Here is a 23,466-nt window from a genome sequence, read left to right on the forward strand (position 1 = left end):
ATTGGCACATGTGATAGTCGCTAATGGCTGATAAACTGGAGAAATATTGGTACCTATGTAGATCGAAGATGATGGTAGGAAGCTGTTTTGTGGTTATGATGAACTTTGAACTTCTAGTAACAGATATCACGAATGTTCTTATGTTTTGACAATGTACTTATGTGTTAAGTACGGATAGAGCTCGTAGTGTGGCTACACCTAGGTTTAATGGCCACAGCTAGGTGTTACGAGCCATATGCGTCTAAACTTAGTAGTATCCTCTTATGTGTAGCCACTAAGGTAAAGACTTACTGTAAATTCACATCGTGCAGTTTATCAATTCATCTTCACATTATAACATCCTAAACAATAAAGATAAAGACCAACTCCTAAAAATGCCGATAAAATATAACATTACGACGATATTCGTTAAACCAAACATAACGATATCAAAGGCTTAAACGTTTGTAAAAAGAGTAAAACTTCAAGGCGATCGGACCGCTCCAAATAAGATCGACAAACGAGTCGCATAAAGTCTGGATCGCGTGATTTCGGATACCTTTGGATCTCTTTGCGGGGATCTGATCCGTCCTCGTGTTATACCTTTAAAGTATTATTCAGGCAAGATTATGAATCCAGAAAGAAGAGTTTAGAATAGCAATAGTCACAAATAAAGAAACAATAATGATTAGTATGAACACAGTTTATATACCTATGGGCAGTATCAACTTACATATGTAGGTATTCTAGGAAAAAATTGAATTAGTTTAAGACTTACCAGTTCCTCAGGTGATCCCGGTTCCTTCATACCATTGCTCTTATCCGTGCTCCCCGCTTCTGAAACAAATCAACAACAATATTAATTAAGACCAATCAGAATCCTATATTCCCAGACTTCAAATTATGTAGCCATATTGAAATAAATAGGTAAATATTTTACATTTATTTTTAGCATTTCCTTTGAAGCACCCATAAAACGTTATAAACAAATAATTATAAATAACTACCTCCGAATACCAGCACAAAGAATTTTCATTTAGCGTGAAATTAAAAGCATGTCGCCGCTCTTTTAGCATTTTCACACGTTATTAAATAATTTATGAAACAAGTAATTTTGCGCTGTTATGAAAAGGAAATTCCTGGTAAATAGGTTTTATACAAACGACTACACTCAACAAGTCAATATGTCGTCATGCGTTTGTAACCGCTGTTCTGTGGTGACATGTAATGTTCAAATTAATACAGTGAAGTGTTTAATTAACTTTCAATATAAAATATCAAAAATGTATGTCACGTTCGATACTGATGACGTACCGATGCATATTAATTACCCATTATGTTTTACTTTTATAACAATAATTATTCATTTCGAGATTGACGAAACCCACACCATTCATTGTATAAAAAAAAAATACAGAACTCTACAAAATGTGTTGTTATTATATTTTAGTGCAGATAGTACAGTCTGTTAAAAGGTTTAAAAAATTTATGACCATAATTAGAAAAAAAATTACAAGATTCATGATTTAGTTAAAACAAAATAATGAATGCTGATAAAGAAAATCGTGAGGATGGTGTTTAATTACCGTCAAAGAACTTTACCCTTTGGAGCTTGCTTGCGAACCATACCTTTGCAAACGCCATTGACATACTTATTCAGTAAAGTGCCATGTTTTGCATGACGTGAGAACACTCTAGTTTTTCTTTTGCCTGACACAGGGATTTTTGTCCAATTAAAATACATTAACACGCCCAAAGCCTTGCATACTTTTATAAAGCACAAAAGCTGACACAGAGGAAAGTGGGAATGTGAAAACTGTTGATGCAATTTTATACGAATGCTCGCGTACAACATTTAATTGAAACGTCAAAAATCGTACATTAATTAATTCACGAGAGCTACAATAAGGCACGGAGCGCGCAAATTAGTGTAATACAATTTGGTGGAACAATGAGTACCGCTTGAGCTCTGGTGGTTCGTGATAAACTATGGGCGTAATAAGCTAGCGGTAACTAGAATTAATAATTAACTACACCAAATTATGGCTTGGCGGTGGATCCGTTCGGTGTTATGTAATTTTGACGAATATTTTCTCTTCGGTAGTTAATAATTAATTAATTTACCTGCAGAGAGAAATTCCTCTAAAGATGTTGCCTAAACCGAATTTAGATTCTCTATCGGTAGGTGTCGTAAATCGTTTTAATGACTTAGGTATAATCCACAGCGGCATATATGATTCACAGATTTTCAACATTAATTAAAATAATATGGTAATTGGATTTGTATATCTTTTAATACCTAACCATTATTTTAACTTAATACTAAACGACATCCTTAATTATAAATACAATTATGTCGATTTAATTAAAGTTGCATAGGTTTTACGGTTCAAAAACATGTTTAGCTCAGCTAAATTATTGCTTTGAGATATGTATGACCAATATTAGAGGAATACCTTTTGCAGTTTTAAAAACGTTTACGTTTATTTAATCAAAAAGAAGGATCTCTGAGATGTAAATTGGAAAGTTATTTAATTGTTAAATATCAGTTTCAAAATGACATCTACGCCATCATTTGCGTCGTTTAGCCGCTGGCTTCGTCCATCTCGGGAGATACGAATTTACTCTAAACGAATCGTGAAAAATATTAAATACTTGATTACTAACGTAAATGCTAGGTAGGATTTTAATGTGTTTCTAATTTTGTGGTTACGATCTAAGTAAACGTTCTGCGTGGAATAGCAAGAGCATAAAAGGTTATGAATTTTTACAACTGATTTTAATTTTCCTTTTTCAACGCAAGAAACAATAATCATTGAAATAGACATTAGGTAACTGTAACATCGAAATTGTGATTCTTACACCTATTCATTGCATTCCACATTTATTAAATGAGAAACGTTATATCGTTATCTACATATATATATAAGATAAATAATTGCAATTTTTATTTAATTAGATTTATAAATTTTTGCATGCTTTATTGTAGAATGTACTGGACTCTACTTTCACTGAACACCATATTTTTGTACGTACATTCATAGCAAATAAATAATTTAATTTCCTAGGCATAAACACTTCCTAGGAACCACAAAATCCAGTAAATTAGTTTTGTGCAAATTAAAGTTAATGTCACCAACAAGCAGAGGTTAATTTGTTTCGATTCATCGCCCTGAAGCGACATTGATTGCGTCACACACAGCCTCAATCAGCCCCTTTGTGTATTAACAAATTATAACACGGTTTATATTGAGCGTATTGCTTTTTAATTTAATAACTATAACCAATGTTTTCATGGTTAAATAGATAGTTCACTCAATGTTATTTATTTTAGATATTTTTGTGTCTGCAAAAAAAAAAGGTTGACAAAATCATTTCGCTACTCAACTTTGATAATTATCTTCACAATTATTACAATTTTTTATTAGAGAAATACAGAAACTGTATAGTAAATAATGATTGAATTTTCATTCACATAAATATGATATTGCTACTATCCTATCGAACACTCGACTGTATTTTAACAACATGGTTCTCCACTACCATACGAGTCAGCATTTCACTCACCTATCATGGTCTAAATTTTAACCCTTTGACAGACTAAACCCGGCTTGCGTTTGAGTTCACTGCACTCTAATTACCAAATAGCAGGCATTTAGCTTTTGTTTCTACGTTTCTAGAATATTCCCTCTATACACGAAGCTCCGATGAAGGATGATGATTAATAACCTAAATGATATACGACTACGATAATATTAGCTATGTATTATTAATATATTACAATAGCTATTCCCACGGCTTTACTTGCGAATAAGATTGAAATGAATGGCGTAACTTATTGTGCCGTAGATTTTTATTAGCTTTCTCAGGTAAAATTGTGTTTTCAATATTAAATTCTTACGTAAAGCCATAGTCTAGTTTGATAAATATATACTCTGTATTTGAATTTAAAATAAAATCACTATCGCAGCTCTATGCTTTATCGTTCCAATTTTAAAATGCAAATTGATGTTCATCCATATATTGATTATTATAGTTGTAATAATGTTGTAATGTTACTGGCAACTCTGTAATTATTTATGACTATTATTAATATTAAATTAATTTAAATAACGATGTCTGGTTTTCCCTAATTTGAGCTATTTATGAGAACTTTGTCCCTACTATGTATCTAGATAGATACAAAAATTGGAGTGCAATAACCTAACTTTTTTGGTATTGGAAAAATCCTCATGGACTTTCCTACACCTGGGATCGGATAAAAACCCAAATAGTTTTACCTTATTGTACCTATATATTTAAACGTTATCGCGTTTGATAGTGGACTTTTCCGCTGCGTTACACACCTGTACCTATTTTAATGTTAAATAAATAAAATATTGAAGCATTTCAATGCACATGTACCTATTGAAACTAGAGCTTATACAGATACATAATAGGTACGTGCCAGATGGGTATTGAATTGCGTACAAATACCACTGTAACCCGATTATCTCGGGACTCTCAGACAGATAACGGAATGGCTAGGATAGCGCCGCCCGTTCAGTTAGCCGATCCTACAGGAGTCAGAATGTCTTACTGTATGCTAACATTAGGTAGGATTGCTGTTACAGGGAACCAAATAATGGATTATGTAGCAGACGATGAGTTTGAGAAACTATTGATATGAGAAACAGTATTCAGGTGCAAGTAAGTAATTTTGTTACAGCAGATTCAATACTAGTTCTGAAACCAGACGATAATTTGGCATGAAACTTACAAAGCAATTAAGCATGAAATAAAACTTCTTCGAAATAAGCTTTAGACCTGGATATTAGATTAATGAACGTTACAGACTTAAGTCCTTAAATAACAAAACTGGCGCGACAATTACAAATCAATAGCAATAACGTAACCACGACTCCAGATAAATGACAATAGTGTTTGAACAAGACCAAACACTCCAGTGTGCGCTACGAACAAAGTGAAATATAGCCAAGTCTAGAGACACGTACAATTGTGCAAAGCCTACACAAATGTCATATCAGATTGTCTCGCTTATTGGCACAGCAGGCATAATGCCATCACTGTACAATATGGTCTGATCCATCCACGATTGTAGCTGACGCTGCACTTCAATTTCGACTCTATGACAAACAGAATATAAATGAAATTGCGACATAATTACAGTTACAAAACGGACGTGCATCAAAACAGAGATTAGCTGATATATAGTAAAACAAAAAACAATCTGGATCTGCGATGTGTCGATAAATAACGTTGCTATTTCTAAAGCCGGTATTTGTGAGAATGTACAGAATAGTACGTAAATTGTATGAAATACATCATTTAAATTTTGATCTGCAAACAATCGTAACAATATAAAATTATGCTTGCGTAAGTCAGAATATCAACTCAATGGTACAATAAACTGTGAACCTCGGGTTGTTTCCCACGGGTATATCCTAATATTTGCGAAGGGTTTTGAATCAATTTCAAGCATATGTATTATAGAATCAGTAAGGTAAAGTCTATAATATATGTGGTACCTGATCGCCTCCCTTTTGAAGAACAGCAATTCTAAAGACCTCCTTTAATTATGTGACTTAAACGATAGTTAAAGCAGTAACTTATTGATGGCTTAAAATAATATCAAGACGTATAATGACAATGGGCAGGAGAATATGAGGTCAAAATAAAGGCAAAATGCATTTCACAGCTGATGGTGAAGGAAACATTATAAGTGAAGAACGACACTAAACATGGACGATTAGCTAATACATGTGAGGTAATATTTGCCTTTTCTCACGTCCTGTTTCCTATAACCGGCCTATAAGCACCGGTCATAATAGCGTACAGCGAGTTATAAAGTGCTGAGTGATTATAGTACCGATGGGACCATAAACGTATTTTATTCATCTCACGTCCTCTCCAAGCCTACAGATACTAATTTCGCCACTTCATGGTTAGTCTCGCCGCAGAAATAACACCCGGTTGTGTGACCACGCAAATTATATCATATTAAACAGACAACTACAACCATCAATCCAAAATCTTACCCTAGAGCTGGTTAATAAAGTAGAAATTCTATTGAAGAAAGTTCTATAACAATTTTATATCAGTAAATCGTAAATCCGTCCGGTCTCAGGAACATTACGTCACTAAGCGGAAACATTGTACGATTCTTTGCGTTGAGTTATAGGGACGACACAAATCAGGGGTCAAAGATGTGTCGTCGGTCCTCCCGAACTGGCACGACGTATAAAACGGGTATAGTTTATGCAACTGACGATGGGAACCGCTTTCAAACTTTCGCCGTCAATTAAAAAGCGGCTACCGCTTTTAGCGAGACGCCCGGTCACGTTTCACGCCGTGACCGATGACTTTCTGTTACGTAAACCACTATTGTTTTCTACTTTTAGCATCTGTCAAAGCTAGACTATTATGGGGCGGAATTGTGTCATAACTCGCTCATCAATCAATGTTACTGGACGCAGCGTACAATTAATCATAGCATTGCAAGTACCTACACTATCTGTGGCAGTGATTTAGTTTCTCCGGCTACGCGATATTGATTGAAATAGCTTTAATCCAATCTCGGCAAACCTCAATACAGTAGATTCCGCTATAATAACTTAGATCATAAAATAACAAAGCGCCATGCTGCAGCATAAGTTATTATTCCTATATTTTACTGCAATGTCTATTAATTATGCAGCCGGCGTTATGGAACTCAATCTTTCGTGTGTTCGATATGAAATCCGAATTTTCGCCGTCGTTTCGTTTTATTTTTATCAATTGAATGTGTTTTCTTGTGTCTGTTCGAGTCATATTGAATTTAAGTATTCACTTAAAATAACAATAATCTCCAGTCAGCAATCCTAGCGCTGATAAACGGAACAGCTGGACTGAAGTATCGCCATTCGAATCGACTTTTATTATATTTTTGAGCTTCAAATAAAACTGCGTTAATTTTCACATATGCAAAGATATGTGCTCATTGGCTTTACGAAATATAAATAAGTTATTACGAATTTAATGGGCCGTGTAAGTGGAGTGTCAATATTGACTTTAATTACATATTGCGATGCCATACGTCATGTTCCTGACACGATGCAACCAATTAGTCCTTTGGCGAAAATGTGTGCTCAAATATTACTCAAGCTTTTAGAGAGAATTCGTTAGTGAGCGTTTGTAAAGTAAATCATGCATTGCGTAATTTCGTGTATCAAACGAATTTATTTGTTTTGAAGGTAAGTACGAGTAAGCTTTTGGTTCCTATTTTTATTTTATTTGTAGATTTATTTTCATGGTGAGTATTTTTTGTAGCATGCCGCCAAAAAAAATCTTTATGACACTTTTACCTTTACGAGAGCGTGCAACGATTCACCTTTTAAGAAATTCCATTTTTAATCACATGAATTTCTGAACGCGACTCGTGTTTGTCGAAGCGAAAGAGGTGAGGTTACCGTCGACGTTCGCCAAGAAGCCAAGATTTCGTCTCGTCGCGTCCCCACTTACTTCCATAAGTGTCCGTATAAATAAGTATTTGGAGCAGAAAACTGGTTCAAATAAATATGGCGTGAATCTTTTGAAAATGGAATACATTTCGAGTGGTACTTTAAGCTGTGTTTTGTTTTATTATTTAATTACTAACAGCTATTGTGTCGTGTTCGTTTGTAATTATAGCGGCAAAATACTGCACTAGGTGTTGCAGAGCTCCGAGGAGAGGCATTAATTTGCCTTTAGAGCCATATGTTACACACATAGCTTAAGTAGATTGAACCTAGTTCGCAAGATTTCGAAATCACATGGAGTGAGGTAAATTGAAACATGTGGAGTGTATTACGAAGAAGAGGATATTGAATACAACAGAGTAGTATTTTCCAATTAGCACCTCAAATGCCATTCCTATCCCACAGTTATACGAGAATAATGAGCTCGTTTCTTACAACGCTCTAGACGTCGCTTGACAAAGAGGTTATTGTTTTGAGAAGTTGCACGTAAACCAGGATTGTTATTTTCCTCACACCTGTAAAATATTTTTGAAATGAACTTTCAATTTGATATAATGGTAAACCCTTTATATTAAAGTAGAGTTACTAATTGTGTATGAACTCTGTAGTGTCGACAATAGTAACCAGTTTTCGGTATAATGAAAATTAAATTCCCAGTTCCCCAGTTTTGTTTCCAAGTCAAATGATTTTATTATTGTTATTTTATTGCCTAACAAATGAAAATATATTTCAAAAGTCTCATTGATAAATCGGAGCAGAATTAATTTCTTTGATATAAAATAAGCTTGAAAATGGTTACAGCAGAATTTAATAACAGGAAGCACTTTCCTCCAATTAGGGAAACTTGTGCGGTCCCGTCTTGTATCAAAGTAAGAAAATATAGACGTAGCCACAAGTCAAGCCCTTTAATAAACTATGAAGAACTTTGTTATAAAAACAGTATTAAAAAATACTTCTGCTACTTGACACAAATTCTGCAAAAAAATTGTTGCACTACAATGTAAGCATCTGCTTTACTTTCCCAGGAAAAGTTGCAAGTTATTTCAAACCCTAAAAATAAAAACTCTGTCAGAAAAATATAATTCTAGTCTGAAAAATCTTATCCACGTGTTAGCTACGCGGATGACGTAACAAAACGAAACGTGTGTGCACATCCTCCCTCACCAAAAAGGAAGAATACATGCAAAACCTGTATTTACACGTCGCGACTTTTTACATTTTTTATGTTGTTAGCCAACTCTATGTAAAAACATTGTTTGTGAACGTTCAGTAATCTTTGTTATACGTTTTTAATTAAGTTTTCAGTTCTCTCAAGTTTCTTACAACTACACCTACAAGGTGGTCAGGAAATTCGAAGGGACCTAAAATTGTGAAGTGACGCAAGTTTTAATTAAAATGGTGGACGTTGGTTTATTTGCGGTCGTAAAGTTGTACTTATCTGAAGTTCTCAGTCTTGAATTAATATGTGGGTATGAATGTAAATGTTAGTTTAACTGGACAACCTAGTGGGAGTTGTAGGAACTATGTAATGGACACTTGGTCTTAATAGTTAGGTACGCATAGTTTTAATCGAATAAGAAAAGGAATGTCAATATTTTCATCAAAACCATTCTGATGTCCCATATTAAATACATATTTCATTACGTTTACCCATAGTAGTATTGGTAGTTATTTGCAAATACATGGTTTTATTACCATCCATGTTAGAATAGACTGGAACACAATTAATAGCACACAACGAGACGGTTCAACAATGTACCACCATAGAAGCTTATACCACTTACACGCACAGCAACAATATGTTTTATTCACCATACAACATATTGCCCAATTAATAAGGCTTAGTATACACGGCTTCCTTTATTGGCCATAAGGGTACAGTTGTAAACTAGCCCGGGGAGCCAGGAGCCATAGGTCGGGATAATTATTCCTTTATGCGGTAAGAACGCCTCGCTGATCATTGTTGGAGCTTTGAAGGCTATATACAGGCTGTATTGAACAAATCAAGTAGAAAAACATCTTTAAAAACTTCGAAAAAGTTGCCAAATTAGAAAACTAATTTTAATGGAAGAAAATATTTTTCTGAGAAGTTTTTTGCTGGTATCAAAGATCAGAGAAGCGTAATAGATAAAAATTTGCTACTATGTTCATTTGGTAAAAAAAATATTGTTCAGTCTTTCGCACTAATAGGAATTTTATAACAAAGTTTGACTGAAGCTTTGATGGGACAACCTGTATAAGCAACAATATGGTATCTTATTGTGGATAGTATTTGCAGTGCAAGGGTTAGTAGTCATTAATGTCATTGTGTTAATAAACAATTGAAATAATACTCATCGATCTTATTTCCGTAACTACGTCCTTGAACGATTGTATCGCATATATATATCGATAATTGTATTGTATCCATTTGGTGTTGACTTACTATATGTGGTTTCAGTGTTTCTACATTCAAATCAATGAAAGTCTCACCGATATGAAAACAAAAGTATCTAGAAGTCATATCAAACTTTCACCAGTGGACTTAATCCTAAGAATCTCGTGATGCTTACACTTAAATTAAAACCTTAATACAATCAAAATACAAAATAACTCTATCATAATAATATTCCCATAAATAAGGCTTCGGACTTGGTCCAGGAATTCCGCCCACCCACGCTTTGAGCTTTAAGCACAGATTACATGGCTAATAGGCTTAATTGATGACATTTGTTTAAAACGAAGCGACATTGAGAACGATAGCTCTAATGTATTATAAACCAATATTCATTTATTTATAAGATGGTTGTACGATAGCGAAACTTATTGCGCTCATTCAATATGTTTTAGAGATAGAATGAGAAATTAATGATAGTTAAGTGTGAGTTTTAGCTGAGGTATGGCTTAATATTCATTTCACATGGAGGATCCACAAATTACAAGAACTTACAATTTGGAAAAAAGTTTGAAATGCTAATTTCAGGCGCTTACAATTCGTAACACTATCCGTTTGAGTACATAAAATGATTGGTTGCAGTTTAAATTCATTCAACCACTTTTCTTAAGTAGATTGGCCAGCTATTTATTTACAAATGGATATAACATTCCGAAAAACAATTTACATAATAACATGCAATTCAAACGGATGTCACGTCACTTGCTCGATATTCGACCGTTAATGAGTCAATCACAGCTTAATTTATATCGATTGGTTCCCATCACTAGATAAAGTGTCCCTGATTTTTTTGTACAATTACCAACTCGTGTGACTGGTTTTTTTTTCATCGTAATCACGGCAACTGGTTCAAGCTAGAACATTATATGGAGTGGATCTAATGATTCTTACATTAATTTATAGGTAGTTTGATCGATGTTAAATAATAACCAGCGTATAGTTTTTTACAGGCATCTCGTCTTTTCATCTCACTCAGCACACTTGATTGCAAGAAATATTTACAAATTAAATGTTATTTATACTGGCTTACTAGAAAACGACATAAAAATGTCCTTATAATTACAAAGCATGCGAGCACATACTGAATATAATATCATAAAAAGTCTCTAGTAATCTCAGTTTTCCAAGCACCCATAGAGTCAGTCGCTTGGCCGGGCTGGCTCTAAGAATGCCGCCGATCTTGCTCCGCAGCTTCATAAATATGGAGTTGGTGATTAAACGGCGTACTCTCTGAGTTTTTGTACGGCACCCCCTCCCCAGCCGTCTGCCAGTTGAACATTGGATTAAATCATGAGTTACGGGCAGACGGTATTTTTTCACTACAACCATCTGAATACAGCCGCATGTACCACTTCCTTTTGCTTTATTAAGACTGGTTTAATGATTAATCGTTTTGTATTTAAAAGAGAGACTATTTATTACAATAACACCATTAAGATTCTTGTACATTGATTCGACTCTGATTCGATTAATTCAGTGCGTATCGAAAGAATCGTTAATAGTTTTTGTGTGGTTCGCCCGCTTGAGCTTGTCGCGTTAGACCAAACCCGTAATGGCACCCTTTAGTACTGAATCATAGGTCCCTAGAGCGATGCTGGTAGGCGTGCGCGCGGTGAACATCCAAGACAACGATGAACGCACCACCATCTCGCAGATACACACTGGAATTACTGGATTATTGCGCAAACGTTTGCAACCAAACATTAGCGGTTAGCTTAATCGCCTGCAATGAAACTGATTCTAAGATGAATTATAGTCTTTAAAGATTGCAAGCTGCTGGTATCTTTTACAAGAAGCTAAGATTGTAATACATTGTAGGTTGCAAACAGATTCCTGTTATTCTAGTAGCGATTAGCAGCAAAGGGTGTTAATGAACTGTATGTTGAACGGAAGATAGACATACGTTTAGATAAACATTCTCATTTTCATACTGTTTTGCCAATTTCGAGATTAACAAATAAAATGCTTTTAAAATTCCTATCTTACGTGCCTAAACCCATAGTTTATATGCAAAACAAACCGGAATCAAAATCGTTCACATTCTCCTTGATACCGATAAGTGTCTACACAAGCTGTTTGGCGTCGAATCAAAAGAAACATTTCGATTCAGCACATCAGCACTGTTCCCAAAGGCGCCTAGCGAAGGCTGAGACCGCGGAACTGACGCCCCGGGCCGGGAAGCAATCTATTGCGGGACCTGAACACCCATGCCTCGTTTGAATCACTCACAACTGCACTGGACGTGTTACTTTATGTTAGTTCAACGACTGCATACAGAGAATTCAAGGGGACATATTTTTCTACTACGTAATAAGTAGGTAAACCAAATTTGATAATATGTAAAAACAAAATTCACTTGTTGGTTAATAACCTATTATTGTTATACCTTAATGCAATTTCTAAATTAAAATTATGAACAAAGTAGTAATTCTATGAGCTCAACGATTTCTTTACGACGTCAATGACACATCGACAGTATTACCGTTAAACATTTATTTCTTTGTCTTTAAGTACTGTAGAAATCACACGAAACATTGATACTTTTAATAGTCAGGCCACAAAATACATAGGTACAGAAGTCAATCTCATGTATGTACTTCACTTTTCATGCCTAAACTCGGCGGTCGCGCTAGGGTCGTCAACTTTTTTATGCGCATAAAACTAACGTGGTAGTGGTACTCGTAATTATTTGATTTATTGTTGAGAATAAAACAGGAAAAATGAAATATAAACCAATAGTAATAAAATATTTAATGTGGCATACATGAGGTTAATAAACACTTTCAACGGAAATTCGTTTGAACGAGATACCGAACTTTTTCAGAAACCGCAATTTATAATTTTGTTATTCATACATATATAGGTACTTACTTATTACTCTTTACTTGCGAAAAAAATATTTTTGTATGTAATGGGTTGGTACAGTCCCTGATCTAAGCTTGCTTCTACCTACAGAAACCTTGATGTGCGAGTTTTATTTCGTCTACCTTACAACATACTCTCGCCATGATCACAAAAATTATCAACTCCCACTAGTAATAATCTTTGAGGGTACGTTGGGAGGTTCGCCTGGGTCGACACTAGCAAAACTTATTACGGCATTGGGCCAGAGGCCGCCGGGGCACTTACCTACCCACCTAACTGTACCTACCTACTGCGTTTATTAAAAGAACCATCGAAATATGAGAAAATAAGTAGGTCCATACTATATGTAATACGGCAGGCTAAAAAACGACAGTTGACTGTTTATTGTTGTATTAAAACAACCGTCCACTGAACAATTATAATACGACTTTTTTTGTTGCTCCATTATTACTTTTTCTTTTGTTATTAAAATTAAAAATATTACAGTCAAATTACCGTTAGGTAGGTATCAAAACGCGTGCACATTTATCTACCTTGTGTGTGACGCGCGTATCTCAAGAAAACGGCAGCCCCGCTCGCACTGTTTTGAGTTGTTTTGAGACAGCGCGTCTGTGAACACGCACACATAGACGCCTATGTCTGCGTGACTCGAACGCGCTTTGTATGTAGATTGACTTCTGTACCTATGTATTTTGTGGTCAGGCAGTCAATTATTTTTTTATGATTAGATTGCAGAAGTACCTTATAAGAAGTTACCTCATGGGCTTTCTTTTAAGTTGATATAGATACCATCATCGTAAGCCGTAAGAATTGTAAGCCATAATAAAAGAGCCCAGAATGCTAGTGAACTAGAACAAAGTAATATGGATAGTAAACAGCGAACTAAACCCGCTGTGTACTTGTGCAAACGAAGCTGCGCTTAACGATTCCCTGTCTTGTTACAGCCACTGATTGGCAAAGTTCGATTGAATGTATCCACATTCTTGTTACTTTTGCACCAATATTTATTTGCTATCAACCTTTATGCCTCTGCTTTAGTGTTAGAGAATTTCCCAGTCATTTCCCTAGTTTGTCGTGTCTTTGGCCAATAATAGGTTCAAAACCGAAACTATTAATTACGACTTTTATTTCTGAAGCTACTAAGTTTGTAGTTAGTATAGGCCAAACAAAATGAGTGCCAAAATTGATGAAAGGTGTTTGATTACCACCAGACCCAACCTCTTACGGAAAAGTTTCGGTTCCATTTGCAGTTTTTGCCTATTTAATGCATTGGTAAAACTTTTATAATACTAAATAAAGATCTTATTAATTCAGTAAGTTACCTAAACCACCGTTTTAATAAATTCTAGATTATACGATAAAGTGGGCACTTTATTTGAACCCGATTGCGATAGACGTTATCTCCATAGAGGCTGGACTTAAAACTAAGACCGATTAGATATGTATCCGCTTATAATTTAAAATGCAAACTTGTAATGTTGCAGTAAAACGTAATTAGAAGTTGTAAATAGCACATACGGGCTTTAAAGCTACCCTGTGGAAGTCAGTAGTCGTAAAGTACCTTGATCTCACGGTAGGGGGTAGGTATAGAAGGAAAAATATTCTGGAAGCCATTCTATGCAATCAGCGTGCCAGCTAGACCAGACGCGCCGTATAAGGAAACCTACCGACGGGGGCATTGGTTGACGTCCGTCACTATCCACTGCGACGCAAAAACTACTGGTCCGTCCTTTTGTTCCATGGGAATTCATGAATACTGACGCTATTGTTTGCCGTAGAAATGTGGTACTCACGACCTATAAATAACTTTATCTGCACATCTCACCGAAATGTCCAAAATTGGTAACGGTGAATAGTCGCTATAAAACATCGCTTATGTTTTGTTGTAAACAAAAAATAGAGGTAACTTGGTCAACCCTGATATGGACAAACGCTTTCTCGGCGTCTTTTGTCGTCCCTAAATATAATAAGGGAACATCAAAGCAAAATTGAAGGTTTGATCCTTTCACTGTTGCTAGTCAAGAAATTAATATTTGACGTCAAATGGTAGAAGGTACACTTCAAAGGATACTTTTAATTATAAGAAATCATTATAAACGATTGATAAGATAGATGGCACGTTATTCTGTGAATTTTCGCTATCAATTTTATTTGGCGTATTCATGAAAGTTGAAGAGGATCTTTAATAGAATTCTACTTCAAAAGTGAAGAGGGACAAACAGCAATTAAATTGTGCAAAAGGAAAAGTGACTTGCAAATTGAGCCTCGCGTTGGCAGCCTGATGTAAAGTAGTTCACCACACTATCTTCACGAATGCATGGTTCGCAGAACTTTTGTCGGAGCTTGCAGTATAGATGAGGTACAAAGAACGTACTCTAAAGTTTCCTTCGGGATAATTTGCGACATGGCAAATATTCACTTTGGATCTAGTCGGTTGAGTGTTTGCTTCATTATCTTCTACGTTAAAAGTTTATCCTAGCTTAAATTTTAAAGAAACCACTCATTATTCTGCAAAAATAAGAAATTCATCAAAACAAATATAATAAAAACTTAAGCATTAGCATACATCCTTATTTTCAAAGATATAAAAAACTAACACTTTCGTAACCAGGTGTTGAATGGACAAACATTTGTTTCACACAAGTTGGACGGGAGATGACGTCACACGGCTGAATGAACGGAATCAAAGCTCTTTCAGATCAGAGGTCTTTGTCCTTTTAATGCGATGTGATATTTGATTAATCATTTTGAACAAATACATGACAAAAAACGAACCATTGTGTTAAATTGTGATGCTTACATTCGAAATTTGAATTTAATTTTTTTCTTAAGAATCATTAATGGCGTCACCACGTGTAAGTATTCCATTCTAAATTCAAATTAATTTGAACGTGTTAAGCATAGAGTTTTCATCCCTGCCAGTGTCCGTTATGGCCCATAGCTTGGTCCAGTCGTAAAGGTCCCCTGGCCTTGACTCAACCACGGCGAGTCTCGCCGGCGACCTTGCACCTTATTGAATATACAGTGCTAGCACTACACAGGGTTGTACAGAAGGACTACTGTCCTTTTACGTGTTCACATATAGTAAAGTTAATACAATAACATAATGCCTACTTTTTAAAGTTTTTCAACCTGTAGTTGATACGAAGCTGCAGATAAACTGAATTTTGCTAAGAACTGTATTTATTATACCTATGCATTAAAAACTTTAATTGATGTATTTTGCTGAAAAAACACTATAAATAAGTCACCCTCTGTTCTACTAAATAACCAGAAAAAAAGACTTTTGTAGGGGATTTCGTAGACTTAAACATGCTAAATAAGCTGGTCTGAACTGTTTTTAAAACTGACCCGTATCAGAAGGTACTGATCTGTCTGTATTTTCTTTGTAACTAAGACTTCTGCAGCCATTTTCTTGCAGTACAAACTGCAATGCGCGCGCGCCCCGCCCTGTCTTTTGCGCCAGGAATGCTAGAGCGAGACAATGCACTCAAACCAGTTCCAGAAACGCCGGAAGCCTTTCTCTTGTAACGATAACCATGTGTGCATTGAAATGCTCATTTTAATACCATTTCAAATAAGTACCTTTAGGTATTAGGTATGTACCTTTTACCAAATGAAATGATAAAGGGTGGGTATCGGCTGTCATTTTTTTTGACGTTCGAAAAGTGCTGATTTATCAGCCTATCTTGACCTGATAAAAGTTTTTGAGTTTGAGTGTTTTTTTTTAACATTGGAATGTTTGTCAAAGACGATTCCCCATACATACGTATTAAGTGCTATCAGTTTCCAACAAGTTGTTTAGCACTTCCATCATAAAATCAACTGTACTGTCTTCCTATAGCTACAAAATGTTACTCACAACTTGTCAGATTTACATGTACCATAAAGCTCTGAAGCTTGATCGCCCACGTAATGTCTATTTTTAACTTGTAAAAAAAACAGACATCGAACTAACGTGTTAAAGTAGAAATTGCATAGCTCCAAAATATTATGTACTTTTGAAATTACACAAAAAATACTTAATTTCGTAAAAGTCCCAGATTATTGCTCCCGCATATTCGTTGTTATGTAAAAGTAAAACAGTGTTAACCAACATTTGTTGTTCACAGTACATTAACAGTTATTCGAAAGTCGCAGTTTATGATAATGGTGATATAAAACAATGATGTTTCCTGTCATTACATCGTCTGCATACAACAGTACCGCAGGATGCAATATTTTTTCTCTACATCATTACTTCCCTTCCATATAAATACGACTAGGCCTTCTAGGCGATTACTGATAACTATTTATCATGTAGTGTTAATAGCTATCAGAAATATCTGATGAATGAAATGTATGATTTTTACTCTCAAAATAAACAACGCTTCAAAGAGTGTAAACTTGGGTTATTTTCACAAATAAAAATCCTCAAAGTAAAATTATGATTAAAACATCGAATCGCCTGAAAAATAAACAATCTCGCTTCCCGTCGAAATCGTTTGATTGACGAAGTTAAGATTTTATTTATTTTGTTCAATGTTTGCCTGCCGATGGCCCAATAAAGCCTGCTGATAACTTTTTATCTTTTAATTACTTATTCCGCTACAGTTGCCCAACAAAGTTATCGAAACCTACAAATATAATTGACTTATGTTGTATTCATGTTTGATACAAATCTCGTCTAATTTAATTATAGGTAATAAGTATGTAGTTTGCATTTAAATTAGCTGGCCGTACCAACAACATTCTGTCTCTTGCCACACGTTACAATTATGTCTCAGTGCTCGACTAATGTTGCTAGATAAACTTAATTAGATCTTTCATCAATATCGACTAATATGCAGCTACAGCCAGACATTCAAGTCTGTTCACAGTCTAACCGCAAGCGCAGCTAATCGACATCAGACTATATTAAATTCCCTGTCAAATCCCTATCGACGGAACCCGAGAATACCCGAGGTTTCCCGAGTCTATCCGAATTGCGATCAGATCACAAACATTCCTGTATCACCTAGATGAATCATAATCTAAAGTTTATTGCTCTCTGAATCATGACTATTCTATTACATACATACATATGTACAGACAAGTAGGGTAAAGCTACGAATTGCCAGCCGAAGCAAATAGTAATTACAATGACATAATTAATACGCGGACGTTTGAACAATGACACGTAATGAGAGCTAACGGCTTCATTAAATTATAGCGTTGAATTACAAACACTATACACTGTAGTTAGAATTCAGTTGTACAGATACATAAGGAATACTAGAAACACACAGTTTCTGTTCTAAGAAATAATTGCAAATAGAACTGGTACCTAACTACAAACAGTTTATCTAGTAGCAGCCGTTATATCATATGCAAATAAGTTTATTTTGGTGACCAATCCCGCCCGCAATCGGCGGGCCCACCCTGCACGGTGTATAATGGCGACTGTTGTGCAAGCACCCACGTATTCAAATAAATATGCCAGTAATAACTTTCCTATAGAAACTAAATCGTCTAGTCACGAGCCAACAAGTCGGTATAGCGACTGGTTAGCTATCAGCTATCTGCGCTGTCATTATCTATCTGTAACAACAGACGGAATAGCCCGAGATGATTGTTTGGACAAATACAAATTGTATCAACTGATTGGTAAACATACCTTCATAGAGGAATGTGAGTACAGTCGGTAAAACAAAATTAGGATACCTATGTATGTATTACGTAATGAGTACCTATCATGTACATAGGTACATAAAGGATTTACGTGACTTACTTTCTTGGTATCTTATTTTATTTGAATAGCAACAGTTTTACTAACAAAGCAAATATAATATTTGTGTTTCATTGCAAATATTTGAGGAGAAAACATGAGAAACACACCCGGAAAATTCACCACACGCTCTCACTTATTGAATGACACACCCACTCAATCATTTTGTGAGGATTGGTTCTGTGGCTTACACTTTCAAGAAGCCAGCTTAGTTGATGGATTCCTATCTAACCGCAGTCTTGAAATAATATCCACAACATGTTGAAATTATCGGAATAAACAAGAAATGATTTAATTAAAAAATAATTAAGGTTTATGATAGCCGATTAAGATTTATTACTTGCAATTTTGTTTTAGAATTTGTTCCTGCTATAAACAGAAGGTGTTGCAAAAATTTAATTAAAATAAGCTTCCTCACCAAATGAACTCACGTGCTATAAAAAAAAACTCGCTTCGGTGTCACGTAATAAGTAATAACCATCAAAACAAAAACATGTCACGTTTTGTATCATGTGCCTTCATGAAGGTAATGGAATTTTCAATTTCATGTCGCCGGTTCACACGAATTCGTGGAACAAAAACATACATACATTTACCGTGCATACATTCTACAAGTTGCTAAAGAAGTACTCGTACTGAAATCCGCTTAATCATGTCACTACAGCTGTGTAAATTCACTCGAAACTTTCATTGCATCCCAATTCAAACTAAGTACAGTTTAGAGTAACGCACTCTGCAGATAAACTGTCTTGTTTTTTTTATCCTAATTAAGTATTCAGTCGGCCACATACAGCTAAATTCCTGATCGTTGTAATGTGCGTATAATCGTTCACCTTCATACATTTATGACCCCTAAGCAAATTGTCGGCCGACTAAAAGTTTGCAGTATGCGACTACTCTTAGACTCCCTACTTTTGCCACTGTTTGTACATAAAGCAGACTCATAATCACCGAGATAAATATAATAGACAGGCTTAAATAAAGCCATTTGTATTAGTTTAGCGGTGTCGACAATACTTGTACCAAATCTGGTATTACCATTTAAGCTCGATCTTACGCCACTGAACAAACACCTGAATATTTAGTCGCACAAAAGATATGCGGAAATATCCATAAAAACTGTTTACTAGCTTATTAAGTTATTTAAGGTATAATGGTTATAATGTAATAAAATATTTTAAATATGTCTTTGTCTACGCCTACTATAATGATGATATCTCATATATTTTTTGTCAAAATTAAATCTCAATACTTTGTGACTCTTCAAGGCGCACTTTGTTAGACTTTAAATTGGCTCTTTAAATATTAAAAATAATGAAAACTAAACGGAAATCTTCAAATGAGATTACCAGAGGTTGGTTGGTCACTTCTTTTTGCATCAGACCTGAAACTTTGTAGTTACATAGTTGCCAAGGCAATATTGAATATTTCACACCTATTACACATTCGCATTACTCAGGTTATAAGAATAAAGCAAGACCATGATGAAGTAGCCAGGTGTTTCCCGTCGTAGGATAGGCATACCATTAAGCCTAGCCGTTACAGTAGTGTAATATAACCTGTTTTAAGCCCTATCGCAATCGATGCCCATCAGCTTTATCTTTTTCTTAGCTCGGTCTATCGCCTATCAAAAGGAACAAATAAGATGTTTGGCCAAAACTTAAAAACAAACCTACCTCAACTAAGTCACATGAAATGATACGATAAGGACTACGAACTTGTGTGGTTACTTATTACCAATTATATTATTATCTCAAACTACCTTAATATTCCATCCAACTAGGCACAAAACCGAAGTATAATATTTTTGTATGATATGCATGAGTTTATAGAGGCCGCCTTTACGCAATAAGGTAACAGGGTGAAGACACGGCGCGATTACTCTCCAGGCCCGACTCGACCCGGCAAGTGCCCTCGAGGCGAGCACGTTGAGATGTAGCTCGAGTGGCCCTGTCCACCATTGTGTTTTTAATACCTACCCACTACCTCGCCACTGGAATTTTCATATTAGGTATTCCATATCAACTCATGCAGAATACCTTTTAAACGAAATATTTACGATATAAGAACTTTATAATAGCACAGTACCACTTCTAGCACATTTTTCGGTCTGTAATTTGGCACTCAAGTACCAGTTTTGCGCCAACGCAATTAATGTTGGTGTCGCTTTCCAGTTACCCCTGAGGGAAACCAAGCGTAAAGTTATAAATAAGTTAATGAAATTCTTCGAGAAACTGCATCTTTTAGTAGCAGGAATACCGCAATTTTCAACTTCTTTCTTTATATTATTCAGGCTTAATGTGCGACTATAAAGTATCAACTTGCGGGCTGAACTAACTTGATTCCGAACATTATTTCCCACCTAGGCGTTGGTTATCCAAATAATAGGTAACGAAAGCTCACATTTCACGACTGCACAGATCAGCTAAAAACCAACTTTTAGCCACCATCCGCGGTTTAATAATAAAACCAGAATGTAAATTAGAATTCGCAAGAAACGGCTGACTTCAAAAAGGCCTGTAAAAACATAAACTTGCCCATGTTAACGACAAGTAAATGTTGTTAAAAAGCGCTGAGTGTATGAAACGAGACAGAATATTACGACCTCTGTAACCTTAGTAATAATTTACCTGGTCCCGAACAAACACTGGTAACAAATCCCGTTCGTCGTTTACGGTTCGTGCTTGACAAACAAAGACGTCTCTGTAATCCGATACGGCGATGTGCAATTAACATTCTAAGTGTTTCGTTTACTGCTCTCGAACAATGAGCGTACTGCAATCCTTGGCCACTCGGAGCCGTTTGAGTTCAGCCAGTGTAGCATCTGTGTACCCACGGGTGAGGTGCACTGAGCAAACATGAAGATGATGTCTGTCATGTTTATTTACGAGAAGCAACCACTAATTGCGGACCTTAAGGCTGATTTACATTGAGTCAGTAACTGACGTCAGTGTAGGCGCCGAAAACTGACGCGTGCTATTTACACGAAGTCAGTGTAGTGTCAGTGTCTCGTCAGTAGTACTGTACTGACTTCAAATCAATTTACACGATGGCAGTGCCGGGTCAGCACTGACTTGTCAGTGGACTGACGTCAGTTACTGACTCAATGTAAATCAGCCTTTAAAATAATAAGTTACCTAATCCAATAAACACCATCTTGTTTATTACCCATCTTTTTATGTATTTTAAGTCTCATGGTCTTAGAGACTTCATTATGATTTGACCTTCATTTTGATCTTGATTAAAACATTAAGAGCTCCCGACAGGGCATATCCTAAATATCTTCCTGGGAATTATGTTAATTAGCTCGGTTCAGTAGCCGCGCTTTTCACAAAGAGTAGGATATTATTTCGTACAAAATACGCAGGTATGGCCATCTATATCTATAACTTTGAATTCTGTCTGAGTAACTTTACTGACTTCATTCTTCCTAGGTTGCTTCTAAATTATGTATCCTTAAATTTTTGAACAAAGAAAACAGTAAGTATTGTAGGTTTTATTACCAGTATATACATACATAGGTATAATTTTTGAACAAAAAAACTCTATGATTGACAACAGCTTAATCCGACGTCTGTTCTATCCTCGTCTAATTTAATCTATACCACTGACATTCGAATATCGATTCATCGCACCCCAATAAAAGATAAAACAATAAGGGCAATCGTTCTATACCGATCCATGTATGTATTTCAACTTCAATTCGGAAAATGATGAAACCCGAACATACGGAAAATCGGAACGCTATTGGCACTTCAGTTCCAATTGGTTTTATCTGACAGCCTTTTCACATCGATGCTTTGGATATGTACTTTAAAATACAATCTATCAAGTTACCTACGGCTTCATAAAAGTATCAGAATCTTTCCATATTGTCTTACAGAACCATATGGTTTACCAGAATAGTAGATTAGGGTCGAATTCGTTTCAAATTTCGAGGACCGCACTATGAAACCAATAAACTTTTTTAAAGCTCTCAAGGAATGTGTGGTAGAATGCGAGGCCTCTAGGCGGCCATTTTGTGCGTATGTTCCGTTTGTTTACGTTTTATTGAACGTTGGGTATAGCGCTACAAAACCAGTTCCCGACAATTTAGCAATCCAACAAAGGTCAATCTACGCACGCAATCCTATCCCACGTCGGCTATCAAGGTTGTACTTGTGTGTTTAGTATCAATTTAACATAGGATGTTATGTGGACGGGTTCTATCCGTATTCTATCTGTTTAGATATTGACTGGCCCGGCTGTACGCTTAAGCCATCGCTAATAAAATTTAATGAAAACGTGGCTTGTGTAGATGGAGTTCGTATAGTTATGATGTTAATGCGTGTCGATAAAAAGGAAGTGTTGCGTTACTTGCGTTAATAGTTACGATAAAAGGACAGGACATTAAGCAACTATATAATAATCAAAAAGTTTCTCTACCACTTTCAAATGAACAGTAATCAATCAATAAACAAATAAACATTACGTGTTTGTAACGCACATGGCAACGTTACGCTATATAATTAAGCGTGATCATTTCGATGCGTATGACACAAGCAATGATTGTGACCGCGGCATGCAACACGCACGCTCGCCTACTTTCTATTCATAGCAACGTTGACGGTGCACGATAATGATGGCATAAAATTAGCTAAGCGTGCTTATGTTAAACGATGTAAGATGAAAACACTTATTTGAACCGCATGCAAATAGAGTTTCTGCTTTTCTAGACGTTGAAAAAGACGACTCCAAAGTTTAAGGAGATCAGGAAATTCCAACAACTAAAAGTTCCCGAAAATTAATCCAGCACCGATACTGTAAATTACACATAGAAGGATCTATTTATATTCAACTTATAATACTTACAGTTTTTGCCAGATAGCAATATCATTAAACTTTATAGTAACCAATTTTTAGTCCCTACTTCCTCTGACTATTCTCCAGCAGGGCAACTCCCAATT

The 23,466-nt window shown here is 35.6% G+C and overlaps 1 protein-coding gene across 5 annotated transcripts in view; it reads right to left on the minus strand.

Annotated features, from left to right (window-relative positions):
* Window positions 1-23,466, minus strand: part of LOC110378740 (apoptosis-stimulating of p53 protein 1) — a 262,519-nt gene that overhangs the window by 154,525 nt on the left and 84,528 nt on the right. For 3 of the 5 annotated variants that reach the window (XM_064038434.1, XM_064038437.1, XM_064038438.1), the window contains one exon: window positions 758-816. In XM_064038434.1, coding sequence (XP_063894504.1) covers window positions 758-816 — 59 coding nt within the window. The remainder of the gene's footprint in view (window positions 1-757; window positions 817-23,466) is intronic. The other 2 variants (XM_064038435.1, XM_064038439.1) reach the window with 1 other exon arrangement.

Source organism: Helicoverpa armigera, chromosome 16 (assembly GCF_030705265.1).
Source record: "Helicoverpa armigera isolate CAAS_96S chromosome 16, ASM3070526v1, whole genome shotgun sequence".
In the NCBI taxonomy this organism is placed as follows: domain Eukaryota; kingdom Metazoa; phylum Arthropoda; class Insecta; order Lepidoptera; family Noctuidae; genus Helicoverpa; species Helicoverpa armigera.